Source organism: Triticum aestivum, chromosome 7D, assembly GCF_018294505.1.
Source record: "Triticum aestivum cultivar Chinese Spring chromosome 7D, IWGSC CS RefSeq v2.1, whole genome shotgun sequence".
NCBI classification, from domain to species: domain Eukaryota; kingdom Viridiplantae; phylum Streptophyta; class Magnoliopsida; order Poales; family Poaceae; genus Triticum; species Triticum aestivum.
Genome location: NC_057814.1, coordinates 337986379 through 337999219, shown reverse-complemented (window position 1 = coordinate 337999219; position 12841 = coordinate 337986379). Strand labels below are relative to the sequence as shown.

The 12841-nt window shown below is 42.1% G+C and overlaps 1 protein-coding gene across 1 annotated transcript; it reads right to left on the bottom strand.

Moving 5' to 3' along the window:
* Positions 1-7951: 7951 nt before the first annotated feature.
* On the bottom strand, positions 7952-11573 carry LOC123165973 (cinnamoyl-CoA reductase 1). Its single transcript, XM_044583735.1, has 3 exons — positions 11172-11573; positions 9914-10076; positions 7952-8313 (listed from the first exon to the last, which is right to left on the bottom strand). Exons 1-3 carry the CDS (start codon positions 11289-11291, stop codon positions 8081-8083), a joined length of 516 nt encoding a protein of 171 aa, XP_044439670.1. The 5' UTR covers positions 11292-11573; the 3' UTR covers positions 7952-8080.
* Between the last annotated feature and the right edge of the window lie 1268 nt (positions 11574-12841).

The following is a 12841-nucleotide window of genomic DNA, read 5'->3' as shown; positions in this document are numbered from 1 at the left end:
GGAATAAAATGACTTTCCCAATTATTCATTTGCATCTTATTTTGGGTTTGAGAATATTCAAACTATTTGCAATCTAAATATGAGAGAGGATGACATGACTTTCTCAAAGAATGCTATTGGTGAATAACTGAATATTCTCCCATTTGGATTTTGAATATTTAAAACAATTCTAACTCAAAAATTAAATATTGTGAGAGAAGGAAATATGACTCCTTCAATACTAAAAGAGTTGGAAATGGTTTAAACGTATTTGAATCTTTCTCTGGAGTTGATTTTGTTTTCGTGGAACATTTTATAAATGTCAAAGTAAAGTTTACGAAAATATTATATGTATATTCTATATAAGAATTTTGGACTGAAAAAATGTTCATTATGTTGTATGTAACTATATTTGTTTTTGTGGGTGTCATGGTAATTTTTATAAAATGATTCGGATTATTTTTGGAGCCAAAATCATTTCTGTAAAAGAAAGTAGACCAAAGCCTAAACCTCACTCGCGCACAGTGCAACAGCAGCTAGCAGGCCGGCCCACTTCAGCGCAGCGCAGCACGGCGAGCAACAGCGCCCAAGGCCCAGCCCAGCAAGTGGCAACATGCCAGCCCACCTCACTGAGGCTGCCCGCCCAGGTCAGCGCCGCGCCCCACCTGTCTACCTCCCCTTCGTTCTCTCTGAGCGACCGACACCCCGACCCCACGCCTAGTTCTTTCACCTCCCGCCCGGTCTCCTGCTTCTGCACGACAGAGCAAACCAAGCCAATGCGAACTCCCCGATTCGCCCGATCCCTAACCCCCGATCCGATCCATGGACACCGAGAGATACCTCTCGCTCCCCTCATACGATTCTCGTGCAAATTCCTCGAGGTAAAACTCGATTACGAGCGAATGAAGCACCCCATCTTCGCTGCCCGAGCTCCCTTTTCAGGTCGATGTCGTCATCAGTAAGCCTCCTCGAACCCTCTTTCCTTGCGAACTACGTGGCCCCTTTGATCCACATCTTTCTGATTCTGTTTCATCGCTCGCAGCGCACTAGATCGAGCGCTAGGACCTCCACCCGAAGCAGATCTCCGCCGCCTGAAACTCCTCCTTCAACGGATTGCATCGCTACCACTAGGTCCCGGTCCTCATGGACACTCTCATTGACTTCACCGAGACCTCACTCACCAACCTCACATCTTTATTAACCCAGGGGCACACCATATCGATCTCCCAAGGATCAACAGGAGCTCGCTGTCGCCACCTATGGTTCGGCCGCTCCCTGCTGTCACCTGATGATGTCCCCGTCCTTGCAGACATCTCCATATTCACTGGAGCCGTGCACTAGACGCCCCCTTCACTACCGCGTCACCCGAGGATCACCGGAGCAACCCCGCCGTCAACGCCGACGGCTGCGACCGCCGCCTTCTCCGTCCCTGATGAGCACACCGTCGTGTTTTAACCCAAGCTGCGTGGATGGTTCGTAGCCATCCATCATCACTTGATCGTGCGGCTGCTGTTCTATTTCACTTGAACCGGTATAAGCGAATCAGACCGCGCCACGTGTCAACTCCACTGCAACCGCAACAACAGAACCAGAAGGTTTTGGACAAAGTTTGTTCGAATATTCTTTTTGCTATATCTTGAGATCCACACATTCAAATCAAGTGATTCTTTTTCCTGTGTGTTCATTTAAGTGCTGACAATCCATTAGAATCATTATTTCCAATTTTTGAACTTTTCAAAATTGACCAATTCAAATTTGAACTCGAATCATCTTTTGCTCATATATTGAAATTTGTATATCCTATTCAATTGATTCTTTTTGCCTACGACACTTGTATCAAATACTTTGTGATACAATTCTATATACTCATAACTTCAAATAATTTTGGCCTGTTCGAATTTAAATTCAATTCAAATTTCATCTCACTATAATTTGAGTTGTAGTGCTCCTATTCCATTCATTCTTTTGGCAAATGAACTCTCATGTCATATGCTTTGTGTTCAACAACATGTTTGTTGTTTTCTGTATAATTTTGATCCTATTCCATATTATATCAAATGTAACCATGTATAGCAATCTTTCTATATCAGTTGACTCTTTGGAGTTGATTTCTTCACTTGTCACTTTATAGCACCTCAAGACCCGTATTATATATTAAGCCCATATATATATTGACGTTGTCCAACCTTGCCATATTTGTTTGGTTGTTCTCTTGATTCTTTTATATGGCATGGTTGTTTATTTGGACTCTTTCTTTTGCGATAGATTGCTCGGAGCATGACGAGTAGAATTATCAGGATTGTGAGCGCGACGATCTTCATCAAATATACCAGGGAAGTTACATGTTGATCATCCTTTACCTATTGTTTTCTATGCATATAGTTATATCACACTATGAATATATGCATGTATAGGATTACTATATAATTTTGCTAAGCTGTTGAGCAATCTCCCCGTCTTTTACAAATCGTGGTAGTTGTAGTTTGCTATGCTTTGTTGACAGGGGTGGTTCGTGTATTCATTGAGTTTATGTGAGGACTATATATATAACAAACTGAGTAGTAATTAAGGATTTAACTCACCTCTGGGCGTGACTGGTATTGATGGGTGGTTTCAAGAACATCATAGTTTATACTCTCTCAATGTAAGTGGACAGCCGCCCAGGCTCAAAAAGATCAGACAGGCTTAGTGACTAGTAGCTTCCATGCGCAACCACTAGCTAAATGGGCTCTGGCTTAGTTGAGTAGGTCGTGGGATCCTCGCCCAGGTAAGCTTGCAGATGTAGATATGAGTAGGTGTACCGGCTGCCGGTGGGTGGAGGTGACTACTTCTGAAAGACTTCGTCTCAATCTTCGGGTTGAGTCTAGTGGGTAAAGTGTGCAAAACTCTGTAGAGTATTAAAACTAATCATGATTAGCCGTGTCCCCGGTTATGGAGAAATTTGAGCGACTCCGGTTATGGACAAATTTGAGCGACAATGCCATTACGGTTGTTGGACGATCTTGACAGATGTGACACTTAATAAATTTGTTGGGAAGCCTAATAATGGGTATGTTCGAATTGGATTGCCCAATTCAACCATGTGTATTTAACTGTAGAAAGACAAAGATCAAATTTGACTATTATATTATGTAGTTATCAGGGAAAAATTAGCTTTCTGCAAAACAACCACTACACTATCCTCTTGATGTACCTTGCATATAGATGTAGGTCTGTTATATATTTCCTTGTGTGACTTGCTAATACCTTCAAAATATTGACCCTTCGTGGCTGCAACGTTTCAAGTTGCAGATTTTATACGACGAGTGAGTAATACGATGTAGGGTTACGATGTCTATACTCGACATTTGATTGTGGTGTTGATGGACTTCATGGACATTTTATTTGCTTTTCTGCTGCATTTTGTTTGTATGCTAGCTTGAGCTATGCAGGTATGTATTATATTAAATTCTGGATCTGCGATGTAATATTATGACATGTGGTTTTATTTTGATATTACATCTTGTACTGTGTGTGCTAGCTATTGATCCAGGGACTAGCACAGTGAGCACAGAGACATCGAATCTTATCAGGTTCGGGTCGTTATAGATGGTATCAGAGCCCATGTTGACTGTAGGTTGTAACCCTTAGAATGGACTAGGAAAAACCATAGGAAGACATTATTTTATCACTTCTTGATCACTTACTATCATACTCGTATTTCTCATCTACCATTCATATTCTAAACTTCTCATCTTTTCTTAAAGTAGCTGGCCATCCTGTAGTAACCCCATTCATCCCTGCCACTGAAGATGTAATGTTTGCGAAGCAATGCTACAATGAGGAGTGAAGGAATTCAAGAAAGAACTGTTTTTGCGTGACTCAAGAAGGACTAACTTCTAGATTGCTAGATGATCTTCATGGTTAATTTAGATGAGAAGGGCAAAGCTTAGATTCGGACCACCACCACTGAGTTAAGTTTGATAAACGATTCACGCGTAGTATGATGAGATCATATCTCTTGTGGATATGACCTTACCTATAGGATTTGCTTGTGTGGTGTGAATTTTGTGCTTTTTATTGATTGATGTTATGTGATGTGATTTGCAATTATTTTGTGAGTAGAATAAGTTGCGTAATTTAGACCCCTACCTATTTATTATGCTTCAAGATTCAAGAAGAGCAAGCTATGACAAGACTTGGTGCTATGAAGATTTCTTTGTTGATGCAAGACAAAAGCTACAAACATTGAAGATTTTGAAGATATAAGATTTCTATATGCGTATATCGTTAGATGCGTTTGGTGAGCTATCATCGTGTTTGTTTTACTGACAGTGCACGTCAAAACTTATTTTAAAGAAACAAGAGTGATGTTTGTATGGGTATCTATCTCTCTCTATATATTCTATCTTTCCTTAAACCCAAGACGTGCATGTGAAGGTTTACTACATTGCTTGCTAATCCCGAGAATGGAGTGAAGATGGATGCAACCTAGGGATGAGTTCAAGCTAACCCGCAGATGCCATGATCCACCAAGAAGCAAGCACAATCTTGCTGAAGGAAGAACCCTAGAGGAAGTTACATTTCAGCAGTAGATGTCTTCATAGTAGTTGACGCAAAACCTGAGAGTTCAAAGGAACGATAGGTTGTTTTGTTTGGCTTGCGGAACCAATGGGATTATCCGAACCCAGTTCGTGAACAAGAGAAAATTTCTGCAATGCTTGGGAGGATGTCCGAGTGTTAGAATGCGAGATTTACTAAACCATGTGCAAGGTAATGATTTGGGTGCGGAATGGATTGATCACCATGCCGACTTACTCTTATTATTTGCTCTTGCTATGTTGGATGGTAAATCTAGAGTGACATACCTATAATAGAGGGACGTCGTTGTTAAGCCTAAACCTTAGAATGGTATGACGTTTGACCCATTGTAGAGGCACCCGTTGCCAATAGTAGGTTGTACGGTGAGAATAAACCAAGACACTTTTCTGCAGGAACCATTCTTGATGACCACCATGAGAGTATCGATATTTGTTTAGTATCGATGCAAGACCTGTGAGCCATGAAGTTTCTGTATATGGAACGCTCTTTTGATAAGGGATTCAGAATTTCAAAGGAGTGCAAGACATATGTGTGAAGGATTTCATCGAAGGAGTAAGATTATTGAAGACCATTGACTCTTATTCTAAGGGCGGTAGTACTCCGCACTCTCGAATGAACAATGGATATACAAGGCGAATCCCAAACCTAACCTTTTCTTTCTAGCCTCTTTGAATCTCGAGGACGAGATTCATTTTAAGGGTGGTAGATTTGTAACATCCCAAAATTTATAATTTTGGAATGTTAATAATTTAAATTGGAGTAATTAAAAACTTGTTAGTGTTGCTTGTTGTTAGTTAATTTTGACTAGGGTTTGAAACTTTTGGTGTTATAATGAATATTCAAAAGAGAGGGAATAAAACGACTTTCCCAATTATTCATTTGCATCTTATTTTGGGTTTGAGAATATTCAAACTATTTGCAATTTAAATATGAGAGAGGATGACATGACTTCCTCAAAGAATGCTATTGGTGAATAACTGAATATTCTCCCATTTGGATTTTGAATATTTAAAACAATTCTAACTCAAAAATTAAATATTGTGAGAGAAGGAAATATGACTCCTTCAATACTAAAAGAGTTGGAAATGGTTTAAACGTATTTGAATCTTTCTCTGGAGTTGATTTTGTTTTCGTGGAACATTTTATAAGTGTCAAAGTAAAGTTTATGAAAATATTATATGTATATTCTATATAAGAATTTTGGACTGGAAAAATGTTCATTATGCTGTATGTAACTATATTTGTTTTTTTGGGTGTCGTGGTATTTTTTATAAAATGATTCGGATTATTTTTGGAGCCAAAATCATTTCTGTAAAAGAAAGTGGACCAAAGCCTAAACCTCGCTCGCGCGCAGTGCAGCGCAGCAACAACTAGGAGGCCGGCCCACTTCAGCGCAGCGCAGCGCAGCGAGCAACAGCGCCCAAGGCCCAGCCCGACAAGTGGCAGCATGCCAGCCCACCTCACTGAGGCTGCCCGCCCAGGTCAGCGCCACGCCCCACCTATTTGCCTCCCCTTCGTTCTCTCCTAGCGACCGACACCCCAACCCCATGCCCAGTTCTTCCACCTCCCGCCCGGTCTCCTGCTTCTGCACGACAGAGCAAACCCGGCCGATGTGAACTCCCCGATTCACCCGATCCCTAACCCCCGCTGCGATCCATGGACACCGAGAGATACCTCTCGCTCCCCTCGTACGATTCCCGTGCAAATCCCTCAGGTAGAACTCGATTACGAGCGAACGGAGCACCCCATCTTCGCTGCCCGAGCTCCCTTTTCAGGTCGATGTTGTCGTCAGTAAGCCTCCCCGAACCCTCTTTCCTTGCGAACTACGTGGCCCCTTTGATCCGCATCTTTCTGATTCCGTTTCATCGCTCGCAGCGCACCAGATCGAGCGCTAGGACCTCCACCCAAAGCAGATCTCCGCTGCCTGAAACTCCTCCTCCAACGGATTGCATCGCTACCACTAGGTCCCTGTCCTCATGGAGACTCTCATTGACTTCACCGAGACCTCACTCACCTCCCTCACCTCTTTATTAACCCAGGGGCACATCATATCGATCTCCCAAGGATCAACAGGAGCTCGCTGTCGCCACCTCTGGTTCAGCCGCTCTCTGCTGTCGCCTGAGGACGTCCCCATCCTTGCAAACGTCTCCATATTCACCGGAGCCGTGCACTAGACGCCCCCTTCACTACCGCGTCACCCGAGGATCACCGGAGCAACCCCGCTGTCAACGCTGACGGCTGCGGCCGCCGTCTTCTCCGTCCCTGGTGAGCACACCGCCGTGTTTTTACCCAAGCTGCCTGGATGTTTCGTAGCCGTCCATCATCACTTGATCGCTGTGTTGGAAAAGGCAGTGCCTAGGAGGCGCTTAGGCACGCCTAGGCGCTAGGCGATGGCCAAACGCCTCGCCTAGGGCATAAATGGAAGTCTAGGCAGGGTAAGCAACAAATTGTTTACCCAAGCGTGAAATCATGTCATATTGCACTAAAATGACAAATATGACACATTCAAATGGTAGTAGCTGGTAGTTAACTTATTTATCTGCCCTAAATTAACATCAATACACATATAATACCCCCAATAACCCTGATAGTAGAAGCTATATTACCGCCTAGGCCACGCCTAGTGCGCTTAAGCACCGCCTGGGCACTAGGCAAAGGCCAACTGCCTCGCTTACGCCTACCGCTTTTTCCAACCTTGCTGATCGTGCGGCTGCTGTTCTATTTCACTTGAACCGGTATAAGCGAATCAGACCGCGCCACGTGTCAACTCCACAGCAACCGCAACAACAGAACCAGAAGGTTTTGGACAGATTTTGTTCCAATATTCTTTTTGCTATATCTTGAGATCCACACATCAAAATCAGGTGATTCTTTTTCCCGTGTGTTCATTTAAATGCCGACAATCCATTAGAATCACTAGGAAATATGCCCGTGTGTTGCAACGGAAGAAAAGAATATATCTCATATTCGCTCTATTTTAACCTAAAACTGCTTGATCATGAACACCCGCCTCAAGTCGTGCTTCCGCTGCTCATTTTATTCCCTTATTATGCAATGTGATCACCATCGCAAAACCGGTGCAGCTGCCTCTCCTTATATTCGATAGATACTTGAAGTGCGCCATGACGCGCCCCATGGGTAGCATCAACTGTCTAACCGTGGACATGTTGGAGTCCGCGGCGCCTCGGTGGTTTACATATCTTCATAATTTGATCCATGTCAAGTGGTATATTTATTTCACTCTCATTTTTTACATCTACTCCTCGGTGAAATTACTGGTAATGGCAGTTGATTATCTTGTATTGTGCAATGGTAAGTTAAATTGGTAGCAACATTCAGTTTTTCTTGCACTGTGAGTACGCTTGAACTCACTGTACCATAGTACTAACTATAGAAAAGTTTGAAAAAAATACTGATAACAATATGTCAATATTATACAATCAGTGTAAAAGTCAACCTACTCAATTTTATTTATATACAAATTTATACATTCACAAAATAATATTTCGGAAGTCTTGCTTTAAAAAACAAAGCCGACACATAGTTGTTGATAAACGGGTGAGCTTTGTACACCACATACTCTTATCTTCTCCTTTTTTAGTTTCCAAACAAATGGATATGCTCCCAATCTTTCCCCATTCGGTTTGCTTTCTTGCTTATCCATCCAATCTAGCACAGAAGCAGTAGCTTCATCCGAAGGCAGCCAAGAGCAGCAGGAGCAGTTAGGTGAATTAGTGGCAAGTTCAGAGAGCCCTTTTTGGTTGCAGAGTTGCGCAGATTCAGAAAATTCACAAGAACGTCAAAGAGCAGATAAATGTTCGTACAAACTTCTTTCGTCGTTAACTTGGAGAAAAAATAGCACCAAAATATCTTCCATCGTTAGACAATATTCAAGCATGGTCAGCCAAGTACAAGAATAGAAAGTATACATCTGAACCTAGAAATGATGTCTGACAATCTTAAATAATCAAGAGTTGTACTGCTTCTAGATAAAAAAAATATTGTACATTTGTTTTTGGTGCAAGTCACATGTTTGTATTTGACTGAATACTTAGATATGCACAAAAAATATGGTCCAACATGAAGAACCATTTTACATAGGTGATGAACTGCACAATATAATTGTTGGTCATCTTCCTAGCCTACTTTGAGCATGCTCGGACCTGCATAACCATTTAACAGAAAAAGGCTATATGTTTCTACAAAAAGGTTATATGTTTACTAATCCATCTATGAACTCTGGATATATACAAACTGGGTCTATGAACTAATTAGATACAGAAAAATTGGCTTTGTTACGGTAGGACAGGTGATGGAAGGTAATGGACATTCTTTAGTGCAGACTACATGCAGAACAAATCATATATCAGGTCCATTTCTATTTCTGAGTTGATTTTTACTTCTGAACATAAACAAAAGGAACACAATTTTGTATCACTGTTAAATATGGACTGAAAAGGCATGTACGCATTGATAAATTCTTGCAGCATGGTTTCTACATCATGTTTTTCAAAGTTGCTGGCACGCTAGACATGCTATTACAAACCCACAGAATCATGGAGATGCAATGTTGATTCTTGATGACATAAGTTGACTCTTAGTATTTTTCTTGTAAGAACATTTTTTTGTAAAATCAGCGGATCGACAAATACACATATTACAGAAGACGTGTTAGATCTCTCTATAGATATGCACAAAAGGGGGAGGAGTGGTTGGTCTATGATCTGAAATGACATCACGTACTCATAAAATCGACTGGTATGAAGACCAACTTGCTGTTGCTACTTAGTGTTATTAGAGACCTTCTTTGGCTATTTCAAAATACAATGGAACATAATCCATGTTGAAACTCTAGGCTGTCCAACCGAATATAGAAGAACAAATATAATCCTACCTGCTGTTCTGGCTAGATGGGTTGAGGAAATGTTTCCTTATCATAGTAACAAATCACACACTGAACTGGACAAGAAAAGTCTTCTGGATAGCAAATGCGGGTTATTTCATTGCCAGGGTGACGAATGCCAATGGAGGATGATTTTTCAATCTATGGTTCTTATGCCAATGCAGAGGCATTGTTTATGTAAAGTATGGAGTAGAAAAGGGTTTTAGATATGACAAAACATGCAGTTTATAACTCTCTAATATACTAACCACTACAGAATATTCAGTATATGGGTATTAGCTTCATTCTGCTACTCATGATATTATTGCTAGCCTATCAGCAAACATTCTAGAGGGACTAAGCAACGATTAAAGAGTAGCACTATATAAATTTCTCTATCCGGAAAATTATAAAAAGATCTTAAACTATGACCAGAGCATTGTCAAGATTACATTATCGTAATACGCGTACCTTCAAGTAAGTGAAGAAATATGGCCATGCTAGCATTGATCCTTGGCGGAATCATCGAGCCCAAAATAGTCCCTGGATTGACCACAACCACATGCAGCCCATTCTCCTCTTCAAACTTCCATGCTGCCTTCTCAGCCAGTGTATTTGAAGCAGGGTACCAGGCCTAACCAATAAAAGATAGAAACTGAGATAACTGCAAAGCCTAGCTGAAAAATGGAGATACCAACAAGCAGCTATGTTTATATAAACAACAATATATTCTCTGCTTCTGAATATTGACCATACATAGTATTCATCAGTCCATATAAACAACAACATATTCTCTGAAGTTTTAGTTTCTTTCTTTTATTTCTCTGAAACTCTCTCAAGTTGTACTCACAAGAAATATATAATTTTTTTGTTCCTGTCATTTATAGTTGAAATGCAGTTCTGCTGCAGAGAGTTTTGTATGGTGGCTCCAGTAATAAAAGAATATGAGGAAGACAACAATATATTCTCTGAAGTTCTATAAATATAGTTCTGCTACATTTATAGATACATAGGGTTAGGTTTTATCTACTGGTAACCCCAATAAACCTCACAAATAGTCAGACAAGATTAAATGTTCAAAAAATTCAGTTAACTGGAGATTCCAGTTTTCAGATTTCAGCATTTCTAGTTCTCAGATTTCAAATAGTGTTAATGAACATTTGAACATTAACACTAAAATATGAGTTTATAACACTTGAACATTAACACTGAACATGAACACTGAAGATCATCTGCAAGATTGAACATTTCATTGCTTCAAAAGTGAAGGGCGAAAGGCCAAAGACAGGCAAAAGTGATTGCATATATGCAAAACTCAGCTACTAATTCAACCTGACTGCTAGCCATGGAAATTGCTTTAGAAATACTGCAGTTGTACAGCAAGTAATTAAGGTAACATACTCCAGCTGCCAGGGTTGAGATTCGTGGGAGGCCATGGAGCGAAGCCGGCGCCGGCTCCAGGGAAGACAAGATTTTTAGGTCTTGGTGGGGGGGCAGTTGGATCATGCTGTCATATGCACACCTGAAATATGAGTTGGTACTTCATCTCCAGAACCATATGTGATTTCAGATTTCTATCCCATCAAACAAACTCTGCACTTCTTGCAGTAACCAACTGCGCTGAAGGGTGCAGATAACCTTTTCTTGTCCTGCTTACCAGCTGCAGTGTTTTTGTTGGCATAAATAATTTAGTAACTGCACTTTTTGCAAGGTGGTTGTATCAACTCACCCTGTTCTGGTCGCAGTAGTCGATGTTGGTCCAGCAGTGCTCGTCGAGGCCCTCCCCGGCCGGCCATCCCGGGCTGGGCACGACGGCGGAGACGACCGAGGTCACCACCACCCGGCGCATGCCCCGACATCCTTGGCGGCGCGCAGCACGTTGAGCGTCCCTTCCACGGCCGGCGCCACCAACTCCTTCACCTTCTGCGGCCACAAAACAAGACAGATGCGACCCTGTACTGAGAGGTTGAACAACAACATGACGGTCACGGAGCAGCAGTACCTGGGGGTCCAGGACGCAGTCGACGGTGCAGGACGAGGCGAGGTGGAAGATGCCATAGCAGCCGCGTGCGGCGGCGCCGTCGAGGAGGTCGCACAGGAAGAAGCGGACGCGGGCCTCGTCATGAGGTTGTCGGCGAGCCAGGCAACGACATCCTCCCGGGACGATGGCGCTTCACGGAGAGGATGCAGATGATCTCGGCGAGCGCGGGGCAGCCGGTGTAATCCTCCACGACAGGCGGTCTGCGCAGCCGGCGCAGAGCATGGCCCGATGGGCGCCGATTTGGCAGCGGAGGGCGGCGCGCTGCGTCGCAGGTGTCACCAGCGGAGGGAGGCTCGTGAGCGGGCAGATGTGCGGCCGCAGCGGCGGGCGGGTTGTGGTCGGCCGCGGCGGCGAGTGTTGCAGCGGCGGCGAGGGGGATTTGGCTCGGCCTGGCCAGGGTCAAGGCCAGGAGCCAGATGCCCACAGGTATTTTTTCCAGCGAATCGTTTTTTCTCGCAGATTAATGCTGGACCGCGGGTTGAATACTAAACAGTGCAAGGGTCTTTTGTAAAAATGCACGACAGACGACCAGAAGCAATGCGTGGTTTATTAGTAGGTAGAGATTATTTCCAATTTTTGAACTTTTCAAAATTGAGCAATTCAAATTTGAATTTGAATCATCTTTTGCTCATATCTTGGAAATTGTATATCCTATTCAATTGATTCTTTTTGCCTACGAACACTTGTATCAAATACTTGTTGATACTATTCTGTATACTCAAAATTTCAAATACTTTTGACCTGTTCGAATTTAAATTCAATTCAAATTTCATCTCACTATAATTTCAGTTGTAGTGCTCCTATTCAATTCATTCGTTTGGCAAATGAACTCTCATGTCATATGCTTTGTGTTCAACAACATGTTTGTTGTTTTCCATATAATTTTGATCCTATTCCATATTATATCAAATATAACCATATATATCAATTGACTCTTTGGAGTTGATTCCTTCACCTGTCACTTTATACCACCTCGAGACCCGTATTATATATTAAGCCCATATATATATATTTGTTTGGTTGTTCTTTTGATTCTTTTGTATGGCATGGTTGTTTATTTGGACTCTTTCTTTTGCGATAGATTGCTCGGAGCATGACGAGTAGAATTATCAGGCTTGTGAGCGCGACGATCTTCATCAAATATACCAGGCAAGTTACATGTTGATCATCCTTTACCTATTGTTTTCTATGCATGTAGTTATATCACACTATGAATATATGCATGTATAGGATTACTATATAATTTTGATATGCTGTTGAGCAATCTCCCCGTCTTTTGCAAATCGTGGTAGTTGTAGTTTGATATGCTTTGTAGACGGGGGTGGTTCGTGTATTCATTGAGCTTATGTGAGGATTAT